This window comes from Rhyacophila brunnea, unplaced genomic scaffold, assembly GCF_057557595.1.
Source record: "Rhyacophila brunnea isolate RB1 unplaced genomic scaffold, BYU_Rbru_1.0 scaffold_8, whole genome shotgun sequence".
Lineage (NCBI taxonomy): Eukaryota > Metazoa > Arthropoda > Insecta > Trichoptera > Rhyacophilidae > Rhyacophila > Rhyacophila brunnea.
The window spans coordinates 47,403,317-47,431,182 of record NW_028233350.1 but is presented as its reverse complement, the minus strand read 5'-3'; the positions used below and the strand labels follow the sequence as shown (position 1 = coordinate 47,431,182).

The following is a 27,866-nucleotide window of genomic DNA, read 5'->3' as shown; positions in this document are numbered from 1 at the left end:
GAGATAAATTAATTTGTCTGTTTGCTTAGGTATTTTGTACGTAATCAGTGTTTTGGTACCCCAAATATTCCGACTCTCTTATCAAAGATATCTTGAGGTATTTTTTTGATGTCATATTTTCATATCACATTCTCGGCACACAAATAATATTATCGGCCCCTCTCCCCCCCACTCGAAATTGGTTTGTCGCAAACTGTTTAATGTGTGATTTTCACTGCGCACATCATTTAAATTTATAATCATACATTTTGTATATTCAGTCATTGTAAGTTTGAGTGTCGCAAGTAAAAGTGTTGCGAATTTTATCCCCTCTAGGAAATGAGGAAGGCCACATTTTTACACTACGATGATCGCGATATTCTAATTCAGCCATAGTGATATTTGTGATTTTTGTGTTTGCGCTCTGCGCCTAGACTGTTTATTGACTATTTTACTGTGACAAGGGTGAAATAAATAAGTGATTTTTAACATTTTATCTGTATCATCTAAAACTTCAAAAATGGTTATACGAAGTAAAGTAAGTATTACTTTATAATTTAAAAATAAATAAAAATACATCTTGTAAAGTAATTCTTTGAAATAAAATATTCATTCAGCGTGCAGTATTCAACGAGGGCAATAAAATTATTAATTATTAAATTTAATGTTGCGAAAATATTTGTTAAAGCCAGTTTCACGACTTTTTGTTTTAATAATTTAATAATATGTTATTGTGTCTTAAAAAGAACAAAAATACATTTTCTGTAGGTAATTGATATACTTAAATACAAAAATACTACAATGGTAAATATTGTATCTGAAAGGTTGTGTTGAATATTATCGAAAGCGATAAATATTGATTCTAGTTAATATTATATTATATAAAAAAAAATCACTGTATATGTTAGAAGAAAATTTCTATTTGCCAATTTTATAGAACCTTGTTTTTCAAGAGATAAGTGGAATTTAACAAACAAGGTACGATACAATCATTATAATATAGTATTTTGCAAATTTGATTGATTTTCCTATGCCCTTTTATTTCTCTCCCGAGGAATAGTTGGTTATTTTAGACCTATGTTATGAAAATCATGCAAATTTTTATTGTTAAATACACTGATTTTAGAATGATGAAATTTTCCTTTTAAGGTTGTCAGTATAATCGGGTAATAAAATAGAAATGAAACATCCCCAAATATACTTTCTTAAGATTAATCCTGCGCTGATGTCAGCTGTGTATATGTGTGTAAGATATGGAATTCAATTGACTCTCTCAATTAGTATGTCCCGTGTGACTGACATGCCGCATTCTAGGGTAGAGCCTGCATATCCCATTCATTATATTACACGTAGCTTTTTTACCATCCCTTATTCCTGTTTTCATTCCGATATAAAAAAATTTACTAATGTTAAAATGGGATTTCAAAATTCTTTATTTTGAAATAGTAAATCTGGCAACATTATGTAAATTTGAAGAGTTTCGATTACGGTAAAATATATTCACAATCAATGATCATAATATAAAAATGTCAGATATAACATTATGCTAATTCACACTTCCACCGGTAAATTGTTTTCGCGGAATTTTTACTCGACATTGTAAATTAATTCCCATGGTTGTTTTTTTTAATCAGAAAACATGATTTAAAATTCATTTTGCTAATTTATACACTGACGATACGGTGAAGTTATTTTTTCACATCTAGCGTGAGCCGGTAATTTAGAAAGATACATAATTTACATTGTTTCGAATGTAATCCACTGAAAAGCGTCAATCTATTAAAGGGTCGTTGTTTATAGATACTGGTGAGGCGACTTGTGGAGTATCAGCACCAGCTGAAGCAATACGCCGGGTTCTGCAGTTCGTCATTGAGGATCAAAGAAGTGGAAGACGTCCTTCCGCCCAAAGTACACAGTGCCGAACAGATCAAGCAAGGAGCCGTCAACATCGCCGATGGTCCTTATTTGAAGCAGTCGCCGACGCCCAAGCGAACCCATGAAATAAAACAAGCCGAATCTTTTAAGGTAAGATATCAATTTAATTACGTACGCTCATTACATTATGTACATGGCGTTAAAAATTTATTAGCAAAATATATTATTATGTATATTGCAGAACAAAACGTGTATATATGGCAGACATAGCAGTATGGTGAGGTGTCTTGGAATGCTACAATATTTCTTGTTTTAACCTATCATTCGTGTATTATGGAGTTTATTTATATTACATTCAAATGACTTTTAATGGTTCCCTGATCTCGAATGTTCCGTGCTCTATTGATACTATCCGATGACACAAATGCTAGATTTATTTTGCACAGGATTCAGTCACAGGCGGACCGGACCGATAGCTTAAAATGCTGAAAGTACCGCCTGTCTACCTTTTTTCTAGAATTTATAAATGTTTTTCAAAATGATGTATTTTCAATGCCTAATAAGAATGCAACATTCTTAAACCTTGTGTGTATTTGGCGTTGAATGAAAAATAATATTTTAACTATTCTATCATATTAAAATGCAATCAGTGTCATAAAATACACAGTTCAAGCGAGGCAATTTTGCAATATCAAAACACTTGTCAATGTAACATTTTAGATTTGTTAAGTGAATGTCTGAGCTGTGTGAACAGATGTTTTAGCACATTAGCACATTGTTTGCCAAAAACTGGTTGTTTTTAATAATCACTACTGTAAACCATAACACCTCCGATCATCGCTGACTATTGACTATTATTACTTTATTACTAATAATTATAATGACTGTGACTACGACCAAAAATATCAAAGGAACCATTCTTTTTAAATTAAACAAGAAAACACAATTTCCGTTTAGTTTTTCTATCGACACTTTTTAATATCGAGACCAGTTTTGACCGACTGACTCTTGGATTATTTTTTTGACATGAAGTGTACAATGCAAAAAATATAATTCATTTGAATCAATAATAAGCAGCTCAATCCGGATCTCAACCCTTCAGGTACCGTAGCTTTCTTACAATAAAATGGTCGTAATATCTTAGGTCTTTTTAAAAATAGCATTTAAAACTAAATGTCATACAGTGGAATCTAAATTGTCATTTTTAGCATATAAAAAAAATGATACCTATCTTAAAGTATTATTGTTATCTCATCATTATTAAATTTACTATCATGATCAAGATATTATCAAGGCAACAAAAAGAATTATGCCTACTGTTATGAGTTATCTCTTTATTCTAAATTTTTAATTATTCTTCTGTCTATATTGTTTTTTGTAAATGTTGATAAATATTTATGAAAGTTCCTGATTTATAGCAAACTTATTAACTTCACTCTTAAACTCATTTTTTACAACGTTTTTCTTCGGTCGTATTCTTATTTGTCCAGTGGTTGTTTGTCCGGTACAAATCTTGTAACCGATTTCTAACTAACTTCCCGACTAGCTAGACATTTGAAACTTTTAGAATATAAAAGAACACGATTCCAATGCATTTTTTTAATACTTTTAGCCATCTTTAAGTAGAATTGAATTCATTTTTAGTTAATTCTGTTTTGTATGAAAAGCTAGGGGGTCCTAGCAACTAAATTATTAAATAATATATATACGTGCGTTATTATGGAAATCAATATGAAATGACATTTCATTATTCAGTATTTCTATCAAGTACAATTTTTTTTGATCGTTTAAGCTAGTCAAGTCAAGTTTATATGATTCAACAGAAAATTTAAAAATGTTGTATATAAAAAGTTCTTTTTATCTTGTAATTATTTTAGATGGCTTTCAAATTGATGATAATATATTTTCATATATTTCAAATATGTCAACAGACTATTTAAATAATGTGTTAATTATTTTAATACTTATAAATTCCTCTTTACGAGAGCTATAATAAAACTCACCTTGCGAACGAAACACGTGTCTTAAAGCATCTTTATATCAATGGTTGTTAAAATTTTAATGAAATTGTCAACATACTAGCAACATGCAATGCGACAATTTCATTATTTTCAATAAGTGCTTCTTTTGACATTTTTTATGTGATTCTTTTAGAAACATCAGAATTTGTTATTAAAGTAAATTTAGTTGAATCAAATTTTTTGTTTCATTTAAGAGCATACATAAGAGAAACAGCAAATAATTTTCAACAATTGGCGATCGCCGAGCGGCATTCGAGGTGGGAGCACGTCAATTTTTTTGTGATGACGTCTTATATCGTGTAAAGATGACTAAAAAATTTCAGATTGGAGATTCATTCACTTCACACGCAGGCGCGCATATACTCTGAGATATTTTTGTCAATTTTCCAAGGCCGCCTCCAAGGCTGCGCTGATGGATAAAACTATTTTGCATTAGTATTCGACCATCATTATTTATGATATTTAAATGAAAGACTACTGAACATCGCAAATAACAGTATATAACTAAATAACCGTAGCGAAATGTCAAAACAGGATCCAATTTATTTATTTAATTATAACCATTCAATACTGCCCAATCACCATCAAGCATTTTACAAAATTAAAAATAAAAAACTCCCACCAGAGTATTTTCAATTTGAATTAAAAAATAATCATTAAAAATAAATTACTATCACAGTGTTATCATTAGATTTATAAATTGAAGTGTTTTTTATGATCCATGAAATGTGAGTTTGCTTTGCATACTTCTTACATTACAACAATAAAATTGCATTTTTCAATACAAAAACAAAAACCCAGGAAGAGTATTTTCAATTTGAATTAAAAAATAATCATTAAACATAAATAACTATCACAGTGTTATCATAAGATTAATAAATTGAAGTGTTTTTTATGATCCATGAAATGAGAGTTTGCTTTGCATACTTCTTACATTACAACAATTACATTCTTCAATACAAAAACAAAAACCCAGGAAGTTATTAAAAATATATATATATATATTCAATTTGTTTTTAGTATGTAAAACCTGTGGTCTTTCCTGCATTCTGTGTTGTGACCCTCGTCAAGGTGCTATCAAGGTGCTATCGCGTAGCTATAGCTATAGATAGATTATTATAAACACATTATTTAAAAAAAATTCAAAATAACAAGACAAGTAAGTATGATGCTCTTGAGCATTCTTCAGTGATAATAAGTGAAGAAAAAACTCTTTTAGTCATTTGATGCCCACAAGGAATTATAAAAAAAAAACAACTGAGGTCTTTTTTTATTAAATTTTTTACTGCTACACACAACTATGTTTGCTGAGATGTTTAAAATTGTTTTTTCCAGCTGTCCACATCTAAAACAGAATACCTATCTTAAATGAATGTATTTGATTCATTTAAAGATACATAATATTTAAAAAATTAATACTATCAACCGATTGTACTCGATTGAATTAGAATCGGCCCCCGATGGCCGAGTGGGGTTACCGCATCGGCGTATAATGTCCAGGGTTCCGGGTTCGAATTCCGGGGTTGGCAAAATTCACATGTTGTTTTTAAATGTGTGTTTGGACCCAGAGTGTCGAATTAATAGGTCGAGTGAGTGGCTAACATCCATTTCGCGTAAAAAAAAAAACAAAAATTTTGGTAATACAGCCTTTATTAAATCTGTAACATACACATAATGTATCAGGCTTTCGAATGAAACTAAACCGTATGTGCGGTTAATTTACACATTCAAAAATGAAATGCAGATTTTACTTTTGAATAATTACTTCCGTCTTGAAACCGTAAAGTAAGTGGATTATCAGGTAATTCAGCAATCTCCTGTCTTCAATGTAAACCAGTTTAAAGTGGGTTTATTCAACTTTAAAATTACATGAATAAAAAACTCTGCAAAAACAGGTTTAGTATTGTTGTTTTGTTATTGCAAAACAGTCCATCAAGGTCATGATTAATGTGAGAGTTGCCAGACTATGGTAATCATATTATTTTGTCTAATATTGTACGAGTTATTAAATTACCTATTATTTAAAACTCTAAATTTCCACTTTCGCTCAGAGTGAGTTACAACAGATATTTACGAGGTACAGTCATCAGCCATTCGGTTAATCTTTCGGGCTCATTCTTTGGATTGACACGCATTAAAAAAAAACAACACGAGAATTTGTTCCAACCCCGGAATTTAAATGAATTTAAAAGCAGATATTCTGTCCAGCAGTGTCTATCTATATATATAAATATATAAAAGTCAAAATATGTTTGTTTGATCTCCTTTTCCTAATTGGCCCCGACTGACATCTAAATACATATTTGTTCAAATTAGCTTTCCTGCCAATTCCAATTTTGATTTTTCACAACAGATCGAGATAAGTTTGCATATTTTGGATTTGATTTTAATTTTTTTCGTTTGACTCGGCTCTCAGAATTATTTTCATTTTGATATGCCGTATGGTGTATGCCTACATAGATATATTTTAATGTTGATGAATGTAATTATTATTGTTTTAAGTAAGATAATTGTAAATATCGATCAATGAAGCCACTTCATGCTAAGCGGTTACTTCAAGTAGTAATTAATAAATCGTTTAAAATAAATTTGGAACTCTCGGCAATATATTTGCAACATATTTATGATATATGCCTCATTTTAGTCAAGTTAATATCATCGTCCGGATGAAAGTTTGTAAAAGCTCATTTTGTTTTTTTCGGCCCTCTGCATTATGTCGCCACGTACTTTCGCATAACGTGTTACGTTAAACATTGGTTTAGCAACCCCAAGGTTTACCTTTTGAACGTTTTGTACTACTCGGGTACTACTGGATGACATTGTCCAATGATTGTCTTTTCTTCAAGCTATGTCCTCTGTCATTTTTATTTAAGGTTCATTCCCCTATCCGATTACTTGGTTTTTTGTGGCATTATACCTGGCGTGAACCTATACATCCATATAACGCTCTATATATGCTCTAATTTCCCTGTTACTGTTGATTAGTAGGAGTACTCACAGGTTGCTGCATTTTCGGCATAATACGACGTCACTTTTATAATTTGTGCACATTATTCAGATGGCCAAACGTTGTTATGTGAACAATTTCATTAAGTTAGTATGTATACATCCACCATCCACCTATAGACAGTTGGCCCAGGCAGATATGGTTCTTCACCTGTTCGAGCTAAGTAAATAATGTAAATAATGTAAACATATCAAAATGAACTTGAGCCTTCATTGATTGTTACATAAGTCTCATAAGAAACATTTCAATGAAATTTTCAATTCATAATCTTTCATTATTATGAAATTCAACATTTTACTTGTGTTATATTCTTTCATGTTGCATCATATTATATTATTATCTTATTTTTTGTTTCGAATGATTCAAGTCACTGTACAGTGTACTGTATTCAAGTACATAAGTATGTAGTATTTATATTATCAAATGATATAATAATAATCAGCGCATTCTATTCACAAGGCTGCTATTGGCAGCTATTGAGCGTAGTTTTTCATATTTTTGTATTAAAGTATTAGCACTTATTGTAACAATTACAATAGGTTAGTTGTAATTGTTACAATAAGTGCTATGTTTTAAAGGCACCTCTCTTGGCTGTGCTAAATTTTAGAGTGAGATAGATAGTTTTGACTGTTTAGACGGCTAACTTAATGTAACAATACTTCAATACAAACATATGATAAACTACCCTCGTTAACCACTGATAGCGGTCGATAGTAGTCTTGTGTATAGAATAGATGGGCAGGACCGGTTTCGTTCACTTCAATGGGACATTGTCAACTGATATAATATAATATACAAAATTACAGTTATTTTGTATCAGTTGACAATCTCCCATTGAAGCGGACAAAACCGGTCCTGATTATTATTAAATTATATGGAATAAATACTACATGCTGTATTTTAATTTATTTAATACAATGTCTTTCCACAGAGGATTGACAGTTAACACAAATAAAGAAATTACTTAAATTTGATAAAAATGTTGTATTATATGAAACCTTAAATGGTTATTAAAATACGAAAAGACAAATTTAAAAAAATGAAACTTGAAATATTTTAACATAACATACGGCCCCACGATGGCCAAGCGGTAAGTAGAAGGTCCCAGGTTCAAATCCCGACAGGCAAATTTACTTAATATGGTTTTTTTCAATGTGCAATTGGACCCAGAGTATGTAAAATCTGTTAATACAACTTCCACTCCCTGGAGGCCCATATGATCTTCTAAAGCTTTGCGACTGACTTGTATCATTTCCATGAAATGTAACATTCGTGAATGCTCACTTTGAGCACCATGTTGAATTGTGATCCATTTTCAGTCGAACTCATGGACCTCTACTAATTTGTAATGTGACACATAAAGGGATTTGCGAAAAAATCGACAGCCATACTCATACTGCACTGACTGCATTAATGCTGGACATCACATCACATCACATCACATTACCTGGAAATGATACAAGTCAGTCGTCAGCTTTGATGCCTTTAAAATGTTGTACGTAATTATTCATTGTATGCTTTGACTTAATGGATTTTATTCCCAATATTTGAGTGGACAAATTAGCAGAATATGGTTACAAACTATTGCTTTCTTTTTTGCGGATGATCTGCCGTATAATTACTCCTCGGCCGAATGCTGTAAAGACATGAATGCAAATTAACGATATGCATCTTTATTACAATATAGATAGAATTAATTTTACAATCACATAAAAATTCCATAAGCGTAATATTATGACATGTAACTAAAGAATGAAATTTATCTGAGCAGGCGCTACTATTTTTCACTTACAATGTCCATTATAAGTATCGCAAGCCAATGATAGTATTTTTTAATATATCAAAACCAAATGCCGCCCATTTGACGCTTGCATTCTGACGGTGCTGCTTTACGGTAGCGAATCATGGCACTTTACGAAGGTTCAGAGTAACCGTATACTGAGCTTCGAGAACAGATGTTTGCGACGGATACTGAGTGCTACTTTAGGAGTTACAAAGAGATGAGAGAACGCACCTAGCAGCCTCTCATCACGCTGAGAGTGAAGAGGCGATGTTGGACCTGGCTCGGCCACGTGCTGCGGATGCCTGAAGAGAACATCAACCTGGCAATCAGTCAGTCCTGCAAAGCCGCTAAATACTATCTACAGAGTATACGGCGGAGCTATGGGATGCTGGTACGACCTGGAACGATGCAAGAAGACTGGCTGATGACAGGGATTCTCTGAGGCGCCGCGTGGTGTCCATATGCTCCAACTAAGGGGCGGATATGGCCGAAGAAGAAGAAAGAAGATGTATATATTTTTACCATCTTTGATCTTAAAATCATATGGACCTTCACAGAGTGGAGGTAGTATTAAGATTTTTTTTGTTTTTTTTTACGAGAAATGGATGTTAGTCACTTGCTCAACCTATTAGGTCCATACTGTAAACATACATTGAAAAACAATATGTGAATTTTCCGGACCCGCGATTCGATCTCGGGACCCACGACATTATAAGCGTGACGCGTAACCGCTCATCCATCGTTGGCGTATTTTTATTTTTACATATTGTATAATAATATATTTCCATATTAATACAATTGACTGCGAGTACTGGATGAAAAGTAATTTTAAATTCCCTATAAAGTACCCGCTGCAAAAATGATTTTAATATATATTTCCGGTTTTCTACAACATCATAACTTATCGATTGGTTGAAGGAACTTCCTTGCTAAAATTTTTGAAGTTTACATTGCCTTGCAAATTTGGCAAAAATATGCAAATATAGGCAAGGACATGCGTGAGCAGTGAGCAGTTAGCGGTTTCTTAATCAGTGATAAAATATTTATTCTATCAAATGACATGTGGCCGTGTCTAAAGTAAATTTGGTTTTTTCATTCACATGTCAGTGTCTTTTTTTGTTATTGAATTTATACTTCTTTCAAGACCTATTATTATTATAACTTTTTCTACCAAAGATGATAGATATATTATTAATTATAACATATTAATAATATCCATTGAGATAATATTTTGAAGAAGATGAAGCACACGCCCGGGCATACATACGTAGGGATGTAATTTAAGATCTTTCATAATAGTTTTTTTAAACAATAAATGTATATTAAGGTGACGCATCAGTGAAACGCCAAATAATTTTCAACTGTACGCGCGACGAAATTTTGTACTCGCTTCGCATTCATTCAGAGAACGGCGAGTCAGACATACGTCACTTTGCTGCGTGATGGCGACGGGCCAATTAATTCTAAAATCGTGTAAAGATGACTAAAAATGTTACCCATTTACTTTAAAAAGAAAACATGTCAATGAATATATTATTATTGTTACTAATAGAATAATAAACAGAACATAAAATGGACATATGTTGGATTTATATGAGAAATAATATTTCGTTTGACAGGCGTCTTTTGCACCCGCAATCCGCACATCGCCTAGCAACGATCTTTTTAGACCATGCCTCAACTAATGCATGGCCTTAACCAATTAATCAACCTTTTATGTTGACGGTCTGGCTCTAAACACATATTAAAAGACAGCATGTGAATTTATCAGACTCGGGATTTGAATCTGAGACGCACGATTTTATAAGCGGACACGTTACCACTCGGCCATCGCGGATGCGAAACAATCGGTGTTGACAGGGTGGATTGCTTAGACAGTCAGCCGACTGCGTAATCTATAGAAGTAGAAAATATGATAAATGGAAATTTCAACAATAATATAACAGAAATCGTCAGTTGATACCTGTCTTTGGTATATCATGCATTCGAAGCATCAAAAACAAGCCATAATACATATGACCGACATTGGCTATTCTGTCTTTTATGACGTATACCTACCTATAAATAAGTAAATCCCAAAGACTGTGCCAGTGAAACTGTTCAGTAACTCTGCGAGTAAAGCGAAAGCGAAGATGGGATGGATTATGGTAATGATGAGAATTCCACGTACAGTTACCGAGATACAAAAAGTTTTACTTCTGTCAAGTGTGCACGCACACAGGTCATGTTGTATACATCCCAGGCGTACAAGATTTTACATATTTGACATTAAAAAGATAAGGTGACAACAATGGAATCCGGGAAGAAATAATTTATCTTCGAGATAATATTATATTTTTATCAAAAAAATTTGAAGTGCCATTTTAAATATAAAAAAACTTATGATTTTAATCTTTGTTTTGATTATTGATAGAATTAGGCAGAATAAAACAATTTCGATATAATCGTTTTATGATGGTATGATAATGATTATCAGGTATGCGGAAGCAGTCCGTTTGAAGATACCTGTGCAGTGGCGCACCCAGGGGGGGGGGCAAGGGGCCCTGGCACCCCTCAAAATTATCAGAATGATTTTAAACATTGAAATTGAAAGCCGATAAACCATACCTTTGGGCTTAGATAAATAAAAACACGTCAAAAAAATGATTTGTAATTCTCCAGCACCGTTTTTAGAAAAAATTCTTAGATTTTAATTTCTAACACAAAAATTTCGAAACACTAATGTCAGACCCAATCCCTAATATAACTGTCAAAAAATTCTCGGTGTCCACCCGAATTCCGGAGTGGTGTAGGTCATGGCTGGGGAGGACTGACAGGGTTCTAGCCTGGGGGCCCGGGCTGTGGGGGGCCCGGCGTGTCGGGTTGACCAGATAAGTGAGATAAACACACATCATAAATTAGCTTTAGTAGCTATTATTCTTCATGGCCATGAACATTTTCAATTATATAATTGTGCAATATATTTTTTGATTATTATGTGTCGATACTCGACAGCTCCATTATTAAAGTAAATGTATTAAAAATCGCCAATAATTCACTGTATGAGTAGAGTACCCTTCATTTGAACTAAAACACAATTTGAAAAACGTTAATGTAGTGTTTCACACTGCCTTTAATCTTGGCGGTAGGTAGGGGGCCACCAAATATCCTAGCCTGAGGGCCCGTTTCACGATGTGGGGACCATAGTGTAGGTACACCGAGTGCAATAGACAAAAGGCCGATAAACAAGAAATTAGGCTGTGAAGAAGAAAAAAATCCTATGGGACTAATTTACATTATCCTCCTTGGGCCCCCCCCCAATATTAAATCCTGGGTGCGCCACTGTACCTGTGCATCTATTCTATACACAAGACTTCTTTCGGCCGCTACGGCTGTTATCTAGGGTAGGTTTGTATCCAAGTATTAGCACTCATTGTAACAATTACAATAAGTTAGCCGTCTAAACAGTCAAAACTGTCTATATCGCTCTCAAATTTAACACAGCCAAGAGAGGTGCTGTTAAAACATAGCACTTATTGTAACAATTACAACTGACTTTTGTAATAATTGTGACAATAAGTGCGAATACTTCGATACAAACCTACCCTAGATAGCTGCCGTAGTGGCCGAAAGCAACCTTGTGTATAGAATAGATGCGCTGGAATACCTGAGTGACATGATAAACTGCTCTGTGGACTCAGAAGTAATCCTTGTAAATGGATATTACTTATATATGAGAAATTTCTGATGAAAATCTGAACTCAGATGAGATCTATTCAGAGCTAAAGTTATTGTTAAGTTTAGTGGAAGTATACGTCAATGTAAGACTGAGGACAGAGAAGAGCGTAACCAGCGAGGAGACGCCTTCATCCGGCAGCGGATTGAGGGTGGCTGAGCTGATGATGATCTATAATTTAAGGGGTCACACTCTAAAGGTAGCCGAAAATCATGTGACTTCATTTGTAGACGACTTCTAAAATGATTATATCCGGTTTTTAGTACTTTGGATAGTGCTAGATGAAGAGTTGTCGGAGGAAACGATGACCCTCCCGCCCATGGGGTTGATGCATTTAAGGTGATGGTGGGGTGGAATTACAATTAATTAAATTAATTATTCAATAATTTAAATAATTAATTAATTACAATTATATGGAATGCGGAATTTAATCTGTGTCTTTAATGACGGTCAATCCTCATGAGAATATTAATATATAAACCTAGAAGCGGAAATGGTGATTTATCTCAATTAATAGAAATAGACCATTTTTAACGTACTATTGAAGTTAAACTTTTCAACACACGGTTTAGCAAAATTTCTGGTTGAGTGAATTCGGCTGATAAGCAAAGAAAAACGAAAAAAAATCCCACGGCTTGAACCGCCAATGTTTCAATAATATGCTGTCAAACACTCTACCTTGAGTTATATCCCCAGGCTCAGATTGTCGAAAATGTCTCCTGTTATACTTTGTTATGTATAATTTAACACGAAAAAGCACAATTATTAATACTTAAGAAATTTCACTTCCGCTACGTGTGCTCATCACACACTCTTTTTTAGTTTGTTTGCCTTACATTTTAATATTAATTGATAATACATAGTTGATCAGAAACAAGAGTCGGCGATATGGATACACAAAATATTGAAATAGTTAATTCCTAAGCAAATCACAATGAAAAAGAAATTATAAAGGGGTTTATTAATTTTAAGGGGTTGCGAGAAAATAATATATCATCCCGAAAGCCGGAGTCGTCGACGTGAAATAAAACGGAGTATTTCTCAGTTCACAGATTTGTCGGTGAGACTGGCGACTCCTGATCAGCTGCAGGCGAAGCCGGACGTCAGCGATCTGCAGTTCGGCAAATACTTTACGGATCACATGCTCAAGATATCCTACCATAAACAACTGGGAGGATGGCAAAAGCCCGAGATCACTCCATTCGAAAATCTCGTCTTGCACCCCGCTGCAAAGGTTTTGCACTATGCCATCGAGGTAAATATAATTTAAAATGCATAATTTTGTCTCTGGATGATAATATATCGAACGTCAGCATGACATTCCGAGCCCATCGTGTGGATGAATTCTGCGATGCGTTCTAAAAGTCGGGTCGCCAAAGATAGAGGATACACTGCAATATTCGAATTATCAGATATATAATTATATATCTAAATATTGTCACCTTTGGTTTTAGGTACTCGAAGGCCCGATACGCTGGTAAGCTCGTAGGCCATTTAAGAATGATTTGAATTGATTGAAATGTTACTTTATAATGTTGTGTTCAGGTATCATAATATTTTAGGAATGGTAAATTTGTGGTAATATTATTGAATTTATTGAAGCATCCTGTTTCTTTGGTAGCTTTTTGAAGGAATGAAAGCTTACCGCGGGGAAGACGGCAAAATCCGAATGTATCGACCTGATTTGAATATGGAGCGCATGAACCTCTCCGCTGTCAGAACGGGTCTGCCCACTTTCGACGAAGAGGAGATGATCAAGTGCATCGGCAGACTCATTTCCCTGGATCAGGAGTGGGTCCCACACTCTTCCGCTTCCAGTCTCTACATCCGACCGACGTTCATCGGAATCGATGTGAGCATGTTTACCATTTATTAAACTATATACTACTGTTGACAGGAGAACTTATTTACACGAGTATGGACTATTTTACTGTAACACCTTCTCACTTCCTTCCTGTTCAATCGAATCCTTCTGAGATGCGCCTTATATAATGTTTCAGATACAAATAAGAATGACATCGATCTTGAGTCATTTGTCAGACCTTGTTATGCTGGCGTTCACATTATTTTTATTTAAAATATGCATAACACGCTTTGAGCGCGATTTAAACAGAGGCGTGGTGTAAAATAAAAATATTATTATTTCATCAGCACGGCGCTACTGTTAGAAGACGGCTAAAGTTCGTTTACGAGGTCTTAAATTTAATAATGGTGACGACTCAAAATATTATCGTTTTAAATGTGTCGTACGTTTTTTTGTTGGTTTAAAACGAGCGTGTCGTCTGCACTGCTTGTCGTAAATATCTTTAGAGATAAACTGACGGACGGATCTGTTATCTCGTTACGGCGTGCCCCCGTGTTTATATGTTTTGAAAATGAGATTTATTCTAAAAAATTGTGTAGGTTATTTTGGCATTCAAGCTGTTGCCGGGCATTCTTCCTTCTTCTTTTGGAATCCGTCTTTTGAAAAAAATTTGCACTGTTTTTTTGCATAGATAAATGGACTCATCAAATTATTATAACGTTGTTCAGAGCGCACGCGTACAGAGAGCTTGTTGCCAATAGGTGAACATCACATCAATAAGGCAGAGGATATTACTTTCTTGTAGGTATGCGTGTATAATAAATCAGAGAGTATTATTTATTAAAAAATCCGCTATTCCTTGTGCATATAATACTATTTTATTGATTTATGCCAACCTTTTAAAACTGGAGCAATAATTAAATAGGGTTTCATTAATCATTTTGTTTACTGTCTTTATCATGTTGTAAAATAGTTTAATTTGTGTACCTTCAACAACATGTGATATTATTATTTTTAACCAAAAATAATGCAATTAAAATATAATATGCAAATTTTCATGTTCAGCATAAATGTAACTCCAGTTTGAAAGTTTTTTAATGTTGGAATGTCATATAATAAATAGGTCATGCTCCCCTTAAAACATAACAGCGTTTTTACAGATTAATATTGTAAATACCGTGTGTCATCTGGGATTTATTTTGCAGCTTGCCGCTCTGCTCGTTCATAATCACCGTTAGGATCAGTTTCTATTCTTCAGATGTCACAATGAAATATTATCACTGCTTTATAATGCTAGGTCAAAAGATCACCATCTACCTGATTGTGTATTTGTTATTTTCAAATTATTTATTTATTTTACCGTATATAGAGGATGTCAAGCCAAAAAGGGAGAGTGAAGAATAGAATTCTAATTGATTTAAGATCTGTACTGTCTTCAGGCACTATCAAATTATTACTCGCCAATGGTGATCCAGGGTCTGGCATATACACATATTGTTATTCAATTTGTGTTTGAGTCAGAGTATGGACCTACCGAGTGGCTAACATGCATTTCTCGTAAAAACAAATCTGTTAATACAAACCTCCACTCTATGGAAGCCCATATGATCACATTAGGATCGGACATGGTTCAAAAAAATTGTAATTGTACACTAACACAGAACACGGTTCATTCTCATTTATATAACAAATTAATACATTAAGGGGGGACATGCTCGTCGAAGGTCAAAATTGAGTTTTTATTGTATTTTCAAACCATGATCCTGGACACTCCTTAAACGTTGTAGATAATCTATTTATATAATTTTGAAGCCTTATTATCCTTTATTGTTATTTTAAACATTTGATGACTGCATGAAGTATTTTTGTTACATAAAATAGTATTCTTTTAAACCTCTCGCTCTAATGTTTTAGAATATAGTCATATTTCGGTACAAAACTGTGCAGTGGTGTTAAGATTTTTTACATTTAATAATTTTTAAACGCATTTATAAAACCATTAGTATAATTTATTACGAGATAATTTTTGTAAAATATTCACGATAAAAAATTATTTTGATAATCTCTGTGATCCCAAATTTGACAAGAATTAGGCATTTTATTATTAAAAAAATCGGCAAGATTAACACATTTGAAGATGATTCTAAAGATATTTATTATAAGCTATGTCTTTGACCATTCAAGTGTGATAAAAATCTTATGAATAATGATTGCTTTATAAGAATTATTGACCTAAGAATAAGGTAGTGTTTTTTTGAAATACGCCATTTCTTTTGTCATTCCCTAGTAGTTAAGCTACAACATACGGCCGTAGCCATAAAACGACAAACTATAATTAAAGTAAGGAGTAAAATTATGTTAACGCGCGTGTTTGAACATGTACCTAACCGAATTTTTTTTTATTTTTTTTTAAACGGTACATGTTCAAACACGCGCGTCAATATCATTTTACTCCCTACTTCAATTATAGTTTGTCAATTTATGGCTACGGCCGTATGTTGTAGCTTAACCACTAGGGAATGACAAAAGAAATGGCGTATTTCAAAAAAACACTACCTTATTCTTAGGTCAATAATTATTATAAAGCAATCATTATTCATAAGATGTTTATCACACTTGAATGGTCAAAGACATAGCTTATAAAAAATATCTTTAGAATCATCTTGAAATGTGTTAATCTTGCCGATTTTTTGAATAATAAAATGCCTAATTCTTGTCAAATTTGGGATCACAGAGATTATCAATATAATTTTTTATCGTGAATATTTTACAAAAATTATCTCGTAATAAATTATGCTAATGGTTTTATAAATGCGTTTAAAAATTAATAAATGTAAAAAATCTTAACACCACTGCACAGTTATGTACCGAAATATGACTATATTCTAAAACATTAGAGCGAGAGGTTTAAAAGAATACTATTTTATGTAACAAAAATACTTCATGCAGTCATCAAATGTTTAAAATAACTATAAAGGATAATAAGGCTTCAAAATTATATAAATAGATCATCTACAACGTTTAAGGAGTGTCCAGGATCATGGTTTGAATATACAATAAAAACTCAATTTTGACCTTCGACGAGCATGTCCCCCCTTAAAGGAATGTGAAAACCTTATTGCATACTAAGTGAGGAAGTAAGTAATTCAAAGTGTTTGGAAATATCTGTACCTGCTAGAGGTACATTAGATACTCAGCGAGAGAATTACAATGTAATCAGTCACCAGTCATAAACAATGAAACTAGGTAGAAAATGTCATTTCACCAGTTTCATCTGCTTCAAACGGACATTGTAAAGGATATAGAGACCTACGTTAACTGACAAATTTTAAAATGCAAATGAAGATATGAACAATAATTAAAGAGTCCTAAGAGATTCTCCGCTCGATATATGTCTTATGTCCCAGCCTCCCCTCTGTCCGCTGCAGGTTCCTTACTTCACCTCAGCCTCAGAGATGCTACGTCTCTTTCTACACAGTCTAACTTTCTAAATATCCTCTTTTCAAATATATGTATTAGGGTTTCTGTCAGTGGCGAAGGGTGGAGGTAGGCTGTTAAGATCCGCCATAAATAGTGCACATTAAACTTTTTCAGACATACATATTTATTTTCATTGAAATAAGACTACAATTTACAGAAAATGTTGGTTAGTTTTTAAAATTCAATTAAACCCTGAGAAACCAAGCCATAATAGATAATAAGTCAAAAAATACATGTATATCTATAAAATATCTAAAATTATGCAGTTAAATCATACATAACTTTGAATATTTTATAGATAGAATAATATTTTTTATTTATTATAGTTTGGTTTGGGCAGGGCTTAATGAAATAAAAAAATGAGCCCATAATATGTGTAATATGTATTTTTAATCCAACGAAAACAAATAACTATGAATGGAAAAGTGTGCACAATTTTGTCGTATCGCCCAAATTAGACCAACACTATTATGGTTTCGTTTAGGCAGGGTTTAATTGATTTAAAAAAAATAACTAACACGATCTGTAAATTGTAGTCTTAGTTCAATAAAAACAAATACATATGACTAACAAAGTTTAGTGTGCACTATTTACAGCGAATCTTAACAGCCTACCTCCACCCTTTGCCACTGGTTTCTGTTAACCCCGGCAGTCATGGCCCAGCATTTCGACCCATATATTATTTTTGTATAACTTTTTATTTCTTTTTACCATTATTAACCATTATTAAGGAAACGTATATTGAAATATACCGATAGTTGAAAGTTATTTAATTTCAGCCAACACTGGGAGTGGCTTCATCAGAATCAGCGCTGCTGTACGCCATCCTGTGTCCGGTGGGAGCTTACTTCAAGGCAGATGGAGGGGTATCGCTGCTGGCCGACCCCAATTACACGCGGGCGTGGCCCGGAGGCGTGGGCGACAAGAAGATGGGCTCCAATTACGCGCCCACCCTTGACATCCAGAGCCAGGCCACCAAGAAAGGGCTCCACCAGGTGCTGTGGCTGTACGGAGACGACAATCAGCTCACCGAGGCCGGCACCATGAACATCTTCATGGTATCGCTCGACCAAAACGGAGGTAAATTTATATCTCCAACGTGTAATCGTCATCGTTTGATGGCCGAATGTTCAGTCATACTAGTGTAATTGAATCTAAAGCCGGATTCGTTTTATTTCACTAGGAAAGGGTTAAAGGTTATTAAAATAAGGAATAAATTTCAGTAACAACGATAAACATCATAAAAAAAAAATCTTTCAATACAGCAACCACCCTGCGGAGGCCCATACTATTCTCTTAGCTTATTAATTTATAATATCATCTGAAATTATCATATGAAGATAAAATCACATTGTGATAAATAAAATATATTATAATAATATATCAGATGAATTTATGACAATATTATTGTGGATAATTTATAATATCTTAAGTATATTCTCAAATCTTGATTTCTTTTTCATTTTCTTTGATTTCTGTAAACCGACAGGTAGATGGATCCATAGATAAATAAGACGATTCGATGAACAAAATCATAATTAATATGATAAAGGTATTATTATCATGATGTGATTTTATCACAATATTTTTGTCGGATGATTATCATATCACAGTACGTCACAGATGTTTTGATACTGAGAGAGGCGCGCTTATCTAACATTCATTTTTGATCAAATATTTGCCGGTTCTCTTTCAAAACAAGGTTACTACGCGGCGTGCTATTTTCGTACGTAGATAACATATTTTTTTCACCCGAATTTGTTTTAGCAAATCGTTTTAAAATACCTACAAAAAATGAATACTCCGTGTGATGTGTAGATAACGCTTATATTATCAGTATTTATTATCTACGTATAAGCCATCAGATGCATGATCTTAATCATCATAAAGTCAATTAACTCTACGTGACTTTTTTCAGTGTGCATTATGTTATGAATACAAAATTCATTGCCACGGCGCGGCATAATATATCATATAGAAATTTACAGATGCCCGATTGTACAATCGGTCAAATGATATATTATTAGACATTAGAAATAAGTCTATTTGTCAGATCAATTAATGCGTGAGCATTAATATTGTTATCTCAGTTATCTGTTTATATAACCTTGATTTTTTATCATTTTATTTATCCATTGAGACATCTCGCTTATTTTTTATTTATGTTTCTCATTATACATTATACATTATGATGATATAAAATAAAATGTAGAAATAATTTTACTGGGGCTATTGCTTTTCAGTAGGCACTTTCCTAGAATTATCGAAACCCATATAAGTATTTTCATTTGCTTACAAAACATTATTTCCTAAAATGAACAACATTTTATTTTGTACTGTTCAATATTATAATTTTGTCACGTTAATACTACCTACAACTAACTACCTATATAATACATAAATGTGGCTTCATTATAATATAATATGTCATATCTTCTGAATATAATATTCTAAACAATGCAATCGGTAGATAACTCATTTCTCGATAAAGTAAACATTCATATCATCGGCTCCATGACCTTCGCTGGATCTCGGCCTCCTCGATGTCACCGTCGTCTTAGCTCTCCTTTTATTCCGAACCGTTGTGAGGCTTTGAAAAATAAAAAAATATCAACGCTCAATCCGTAACTACTATACTAGAACCATCATGTCTTGACTACGATTTTATAGCGCTGTATGCAGTGTTACAGATTATAGTGGGGGTCGGAGACGTAGATTTATACCTGAAAGTGCGAGGGCCGATAGGTCCCCGGATTGCCGTTATAACGTCAGTAGCCCACATATAATGGTAAGGCTATAGGTACCTACAACTGTAAGCAATATATGGCCTATACGGAGTGGAGGCTATATTGGAAGAGTATATTATGAGTCACGTTGGCCGAGCGGCTTATGCGCCGGCTGATACTGTCGCGGGTCTCAAGTTTAAATGCTGGGTACGGCGAATGCAGATATTGTTTTTCAATTTGTGTTTGAGTCAGAGTGTGTTCCTGATATGTTGAGCGAGCGGCTGACATCCGTTTCTCATAAAAACAAATCTGTATTGTATTGACAAACCTGCGGAGGCTCATATTATGATCTTATTAGGATCGGACATGGTAAAAAAAAAATCTGAGGAAAGGGTGTCGCTGTGAAAAGCTGTCGTTCTACCCGTTAGGTCCTTACTCTGAATCAAACAGTGTGCCATTTTTTTTTTGAAAAGCAAGCACTTTAACACTTTTCCACGGTGGGATTTTACATAGTCATACATACTGACAGCGACACCAATATTTGGGATATCTATTTAGTCAGTGCTTACCTTTTGACATTTACATGATAACTTGTAATATTAACATGATAAAATGATGGGAGAACTAGTTCAATCCGATTATATACAATTAGTTTTGATTTAAAATTCAATTTCCCAACATTGTTGCAACTGAAGTTAGTTATCTATTTCGAGTGTCGAAGTGATGAATTGATGAATTCCATTTAGTATTGGATTGTTAACGAAATCCAACCTTTTCTCGGTTCTTATTCTCTACGTCTTCTGAATAACTTGCTACAAAATCTTGTATTTTTATTATTACTAAAATCTGATTCTTTCTGAAATTAATTCAATAAATGTTTAGCTTAGCGGAAGTTGACATTAACATGCTGAAGTTTAATTTAAGGTAACCATTTTTCCACACAAACCTATGGTAATCATTGTTCCTCGACATAGAAAACTGATTAGGTAGCTATAAGTATGGCACCATTCAACCGTGAATACACGCAGATGTGATTATTTCTTCTCGTACGCAGGAATTAGTCGGGTCTAGTGTGATTATTGTTACCGTTGATATTGTTGACTGTACACTGTACTTTCATCCGGCCTATTGCGCTGCTTTCACTCGCTCTGCCTCTCGGACCGTGTCTTGTTTGATGCCAAAACTGTCAAACTACGCTCAATTTAATTTCTCAGTTATTATTTATGTAAGTAATTAAGAATTATTTAAAAAAAACCCAACAATCAGTAACAGCACAAAAACAACATGTCAACGATTAAAAATTAATTTGAAGCAAATATGAAAATTAGATATTAGGTGAATGTAGCTATTTTTTTTGCAGTATCCATAATATATTTTCATAATAAAGTGTGATAATATTGAGACTTGTGACGCAATTAATGAATATAACTTTGAGGTCACAAAATAATAATGAATATAATATTTTTTTATGACAAACGAGTAAACATCAAACATCTGAAAGATAACTTGTTCTCGCTCGATTCACTTGTTGTTGAGTGAAGAATTTCACTTGAAAATATTTCAATATTGATTCATATTTTTTGTTCCATATTGGATAATCCGAGGGGTGTGACCCATAGAAAGTGGGATTCATTTGTATTTGCCCGACCTTTCCCTGTACTGTACCGGGGTAAATCATACTTGTCATTGTGGAAAATATGTTATACAGATAGTTTCTATAAGTTCTCTCGGTTTATTGGTTCATCTTAAAACCTCGTCATTGATGATGCGAACGGTTCAGGAAAACTTCATGATACGCCGATGCAGCCGCAATAAATACTTCTGATTCTTTTTGTAGGCCGAGTTTTGTCAACGCCCCCCTTGAATGGTCTGATTTTGCCGGGAGTGACGAGACACTCGATTCTTCAGCTCGCACGCCACTGGGGAGACATCAGAGTCGACGAATCGCCGATTACAATGAACCAAATTACTACTCTTCTTAATGAAAATCGGGTAAGCTTGAATATAATTCATTGAACTGTATTATACAGGTCAGGAATGGAGAAACTGTGGCATGCATGTCACTCAGTGGCGCGAGGACAATTTTTGTGTGACACATGGACCAAGTTCGAATTTTGTATTCAAAAAGTTGAGAATTTTTTTTATAGGTATTAAATATAAACTCATCTAAGATCAACTGAATTTTTAAAATGACCTTAATCCGGTAACACTGCCTTGTATTATTGACATTTTCAGATTACTATTTCAATATACTCTTGAAAAAGTTTTTTGTACATAATTTGACGCACACACAGAAAAAGGTCCACGATCCCTGATGCAGGTGATACACACCTTACTTCACCCGTGATAAAATTACTTAACGGAGAGGCTTCAAAGGGTACTAAAAATCATAAGAATCAATAAACACGATGAGAAAATTAAGAAATCTTTTTAAATGCAAAGTTTGAATACTGTTTTGAAAAATTGATTCTTAAAAAATTAACAGTTTGTTTATTTAAATTGTTTTTTATGATAATTTTTATCAACCACTGTTCTAATAACTGTCAACTCTCGGTGGAAAGACATTGTGTTAATTAAAATAAAACGTAATGTGTATTGATTTGAGATTATTAACATATGTAGTTTAATAAGTTTCCTTGCCAGTAGAGAAGAAAATAAAATTGTCAATAGTTTATGGTTAGGTTAGGTTAGAAGCAGATAATTTATGTTTAACTTTGACTTTTACATATTTTGTAATTCTGATAGCAATTACACTACTTCTTAATTGTTGAGTTATTATAATTTGATTTATTATGTAGTATGTATTGGATAATTAAACCCTGAAACCTGATTTTCACATTTCAATAATATATTGTATCTTCATAAATGTGCATTATTTGTCTGTTTGTTGTCTAATTGTAAGCAAATTCGTAATGCAGAAACATTTATCATGTCATTGATGTAATTTGTAAAAGTAAATTACATCAAACGTGTATTATAATGGCTCTAGCATTATTTGGATATTAGCATACAATGGATTGCAACCTCACCAATGTTGATACGATTGACGTATCAAAGTCGCGAATGACTAATTAAAACAAAATCACAAATATGAAACAACGGCTATGTTGTTATGAATATTCCTATTGAATGATGACCGAATGAAAACATTACTCGCTATTGCCGAGTTCTCAGTGGCGGTTTTTGTTGTTCAACTGTATGTAGAATCATAGTTGAAAGTCAATCGATAAGTGGGAACCATATTTCAATAAAGTCGAACAACTCGTAAGTTGAGGTTCTTTCTACTTCTGTCGATTCACCTGTGAACCGTCATTCGAGTAAACTAGTTCTCTAGAGTAACCGAAGGTGAACTCGCACCGGCGCATCAAACTTGTTTGTTTCACATGAAGCCATCTCGATTATGACTATCGGTTCAACTTAAATCAAAATGGAAATATTCCTTTCGATTTCTTGTTCAACATTCGACATGCAATAGACCAGCGATTTCCAAACTGGGAGGCGCGGAGTATTGCAAAGGGAGGCGCGAAAAGTTTAACACAATTAATGTAGACACAGGTTTGCAGTTTGCAAATGCATAGTTTATAAAACGGCCGGTAGTTATAAATTACATTAAAAAAAACAGTCCTATAAAAGGTTGTTTGCAAACCTGTCTGAAAATATGAAGACTAATTTTATAATACCTCACTTCAATACTATTGTGATGCGTGCTGGCTATCTCGTGAAAAAGATGAAATAAAAGGGTCAAATCATAATGTTGAAATTTGAGGCAAATTCGTCTAAACAAATATGATAATTTTGTTGTTAAACTTGTCTATTTGGTTGACATTTAAAAAAATTGAGTGAATAAATCAATGCAAGGGCCATTAATGCATTCACTGATTTAAAAAGACAAAGTGAAGGCATTCATAAAAAATTGGAGCTTTAGAAATCAAAATTACAAAAAAATAAGTTCGCCATGTTTCCACTTTTAAATTACTTCTGCCCCAGATATATTGAAGCAAACAAAAATCTATTTACTGAGTTCTTGGTTAGTTTGCTAATGCACTTTTCACGTTAATAGTAAAAAAAAGTCGCCTGCTTTGTTACAGGGTTTTTAAATATTTTAGATATGTGGTTGTGCGTTGCAATTTGATGTGATACCTATATGATGATTGATATACTTAAATAAATGATAACTCCCGTGTATAATTTAGGAAACACTACATTAGAGCACCACACTGCCCATAACTTCATCGAAAGGTAGCCCGCTTCAGGATGTGGGGCCCATGAATCCATTTGTCAATGAACGATGATAAATTTGGATTGACTACTATTGAAATTGATTGTGCTAATAAACAAGCACATTCATCGCATGAAAAACAAATTAATTTAAAAATGAATATTATATAAGTAGTAAAACCTTGTTCATTTTTATATTTTTTTTTCATTCTTGTATTAGTACTTATATTGTTGACCATTTAAAAAGGTTACTGTATTATTTAATGAAATAAAGGGGAGGGAGGCGCCAAGATTAATTTATTTTTAAAGGTAGGCGTAGTAACATAAAGTTTGGAAAGCACTGCAATAGACAGTAAAGTTGAACTATAAAAATCAGCATGTGAGAACGGAATATAAGTGACTAATATGATATGCATTACTTATTACATTTCCTATAATATTGTAGCGCAATTTAAAGTAAGATGATTCTTCTTCCGACCATGTCCGATCCTAATAGGATCATATGGGCCTCCACAGAGTAGAGGGGTTTGTATTAACAGATTTTGTTTTTACGAGAAATGGATGTCAGCCACTTGCATCTGATTTCTCTGATTGTAATATTATTTTTCAATGTCTCAACAGATTGTGTAAAAAAAAATCTGCTACATATTTTCCCGAAAACTGCTGACATTTTCTTAACGCATATTGTAGGACATGCGGCTGTATTGCCAAATTGCCGAGAAGGAAAAAAAATGGATTTTTCAGAATTAAACAGATATGTATACGACAGATATGATATTATGATGTAGGTATATGACAAAATACAACAAAAACAAAAGAAAATATTGTCATTTCAGCCATAAAATGATTCCCCTGATTCATCAGGTCCTTACTTTCTATCAAATGCACATTGGGGAAAAAAAAAACTAGTGAGCTTAGATTACAAACGTCACGCTTAGAGTATATATTACATATTATTTACGCCTGTTATTTGTTTGGATTTACAGCTCCTGGAACTGTTCGGGTCGGGAACCGCGTGTATAGTCAGTCCCATAGGATTAATCAACTTCAAAGATGAGGATATCAAAATTCCGACAATGGAGCAGCCGGCCCCCTTCTACAAACGCATCCTAGACACCCTCAACGCCATTCAGTACGGCCACCTCGAACACCCGTGGGCCAGAACTATCTGATCGTTTTCCTGCTACAATATTATCGAAAGCGGCTCAAATGTCTCAATGCATTGTCGGGCGAAGCTTCACCACCTGTCCAACGCGCACACGGCCCCGATGCTAATTTGTACAGATTAATAATTTTACCGGTTATTTCTTGCGCAAACTATAATAGTAAATGAGTTAGCGGATACCGGAGGGGTCCTATGTAGGGCGATCAAATTTATTATAATTTTTATTTATACTTTAGTTTTATTTGTAAACAGTTCTGTCGGGTACATAAAATTCATGTCAATTTTCATGCCATGCTGATAATTGAATTTTTTTATCTTGTATTTATTGCGGCAATATTCATTGTGAATTTTCGTCATTTAAATGTTTGCATGATATATTAATTACTAGCCCATTAATTTCTTTTTTCCATATTCCTTGGAAGAAAATCGTTACTATCAATCATGTGAATGTTTTTTGTAGTTGTATATATATACAATATAAGTTAGATATTGAGATCCGTTAAAAGCATTTTATATTTATTTCCCCGCATTGCTGTTGGCACTAGATAAATATGAACACAAGACTGTGTTGTGTAGGTTAGGTTAGGTCACTTCGACATGTAGGAGTAGGCCAAAAATGTGTGCTTGCATTTGATGTGCTTGCTTTAAATAGTATTTATTATAAACACAAAAAAATACCAGAAGGAAAGTAAACAACTTAAATTATAAGATTTTCATAGACATTCATTTTATTATTTCAATATTATTTTTCACAGTTTTGCTATGAGCACATGATATGTACATTGTAACTGTTTCTGTTTTTTTATGAAGTCAATTCAATTATTCATGTAGATGTTGCTCAACATTTAAACAGGAAGAGATACTATTTAATATTTAGCAAATGTCTGGAATGTTTTTCATCGCCACATCTACATCCATATACAGTGCTTTGACAATAATCAACGTTTTGTTTTACTCTGTCGGTATCATGTTATTTAGATTTTAGTTAGTAATTATCGAATCGTATTAATTTGGTTTGTTAACTGTTTGTAAATAATCCAGTTTTTTGTAATACTATTTTATAAATGGATAAGTTAAGTTACCTTATAAAATAAAATAACAACCCTGTGTCTGATGAGACAGAACAAAAACGTCGCCGTGTAATTTGAGACGCACACATTTATACAAAAAGTCACATCCTATCCGCATACATGACGCCTATGCGGATTATCCCTTTAATTTTTTACAGTTTCATCTCGGGCTATGCATAAATGGAACAGTATTACGTACTTATATAACTATTCACTGTCGCGAAGGAGTTTTCGAGTGACGCTCGTCATTAAAATCATTATCATTCTGAGCGTAACACCCGTATTGAAAACGCAATGATGAATGATTTTAATCGACGGTTCTGTATTTTCTCGTCACCCACCTCTTACAATGAAAAACCTCTCGTAAGGGAATCGTGCCGCACGTTTCCCGTTTATATTATTTTATTGATCAAAAAATTAATCATATATCGGTAATTTATTACAGTATTGGAACCAATTAACAAGACAATATTATGATTTATCAATAAGTGCAATAAATGTTGACCCTATTTCAACATGGGGTTATCTCGTTAATAAATATTTAATATATATAATATCTTTACCTCATTATTGCGACTGGCTACCTTGATTTATGCCGCTTTTGAGGATACATTATTTCTTTCTCGACATACCTAGCGCCATCGGTAGCACTATTACTGTTTAAAAACAGTAATATATCTTTACAACCCTCAATCCCTAAATGCTGTCTTTCTTATAAAGTAACCGGCATCTCCGAAAAGTGGAATGTTGACAAAAAAAATATGGAGTTTCCACATTAATTTTTTGGTTATCAAATAGAATCTTTAACCTATTGAAGACAGATTAAATAGGAGGAAAAGTAGACCGACAGCCGGAGTAAATTTTTTAGTAAATTTAAGAGTTTATTAAAACTGCTACAACTTTTGATGATTTCAAATTATTTAATATAACTTGTATATCTAATATCTATATCTACCTAACGATGATAGAAATAATATGTTGAAATGACCAATGGTTACTTAATTTATTACATTAACAAGATAA

General features: G+C 33.4%; 1 protein-coding gene across 1 annotated transcript; it reads left to right on the top strand.

The window, feature by feature from the left end:
* The first annotated feature begins 262 nt into the window (after positions 1-262).
* Bcat (Branched chain amino acid transaminase) lies at positions 263-27,254 on the top strand. The gene is made up of 7 exons (XM_085959292.1): positions 263-517; positions 1,780-2,004; positions 13,426-13,635; positions 14,002-14,232; positions 18,444-18,744; positions 22,228-22,382; positions 25,595-27,254. The coding sequence occupies exons 1-7, from the start codon at positions 500-502 to the stop codon at positions 25,778-25,780; spliced, it is 1,326 nt and encodes a 441-aa protein (XP_085815418.1). The 5' UTR covers positions 263-499; the 3' UTR covers positions 25,781-27,254.
* Positions 27,255-27,866: the final 612 nt, after the last annotated feature.

Excerpts from the sequence above, each read along its gene's own strand:
- Bcat (XM_085959292.1), top strand. Across the intron at positions 13,636-14,001 it reads TTTTGCACTATGCCATCGAG|CTTTTTGAAGGAATGAAAGC; the intron begins GTAAATATAATT and ends TTTCTTTGGTAG. Across the intron at positions 14,233-18,443 it reads CGACGTTCATCGGAATCGAT|CCAACACTGGGAGTGGCTTC; the intron begins GTGAGCATGTTT and ends ATTTAATTTCAG.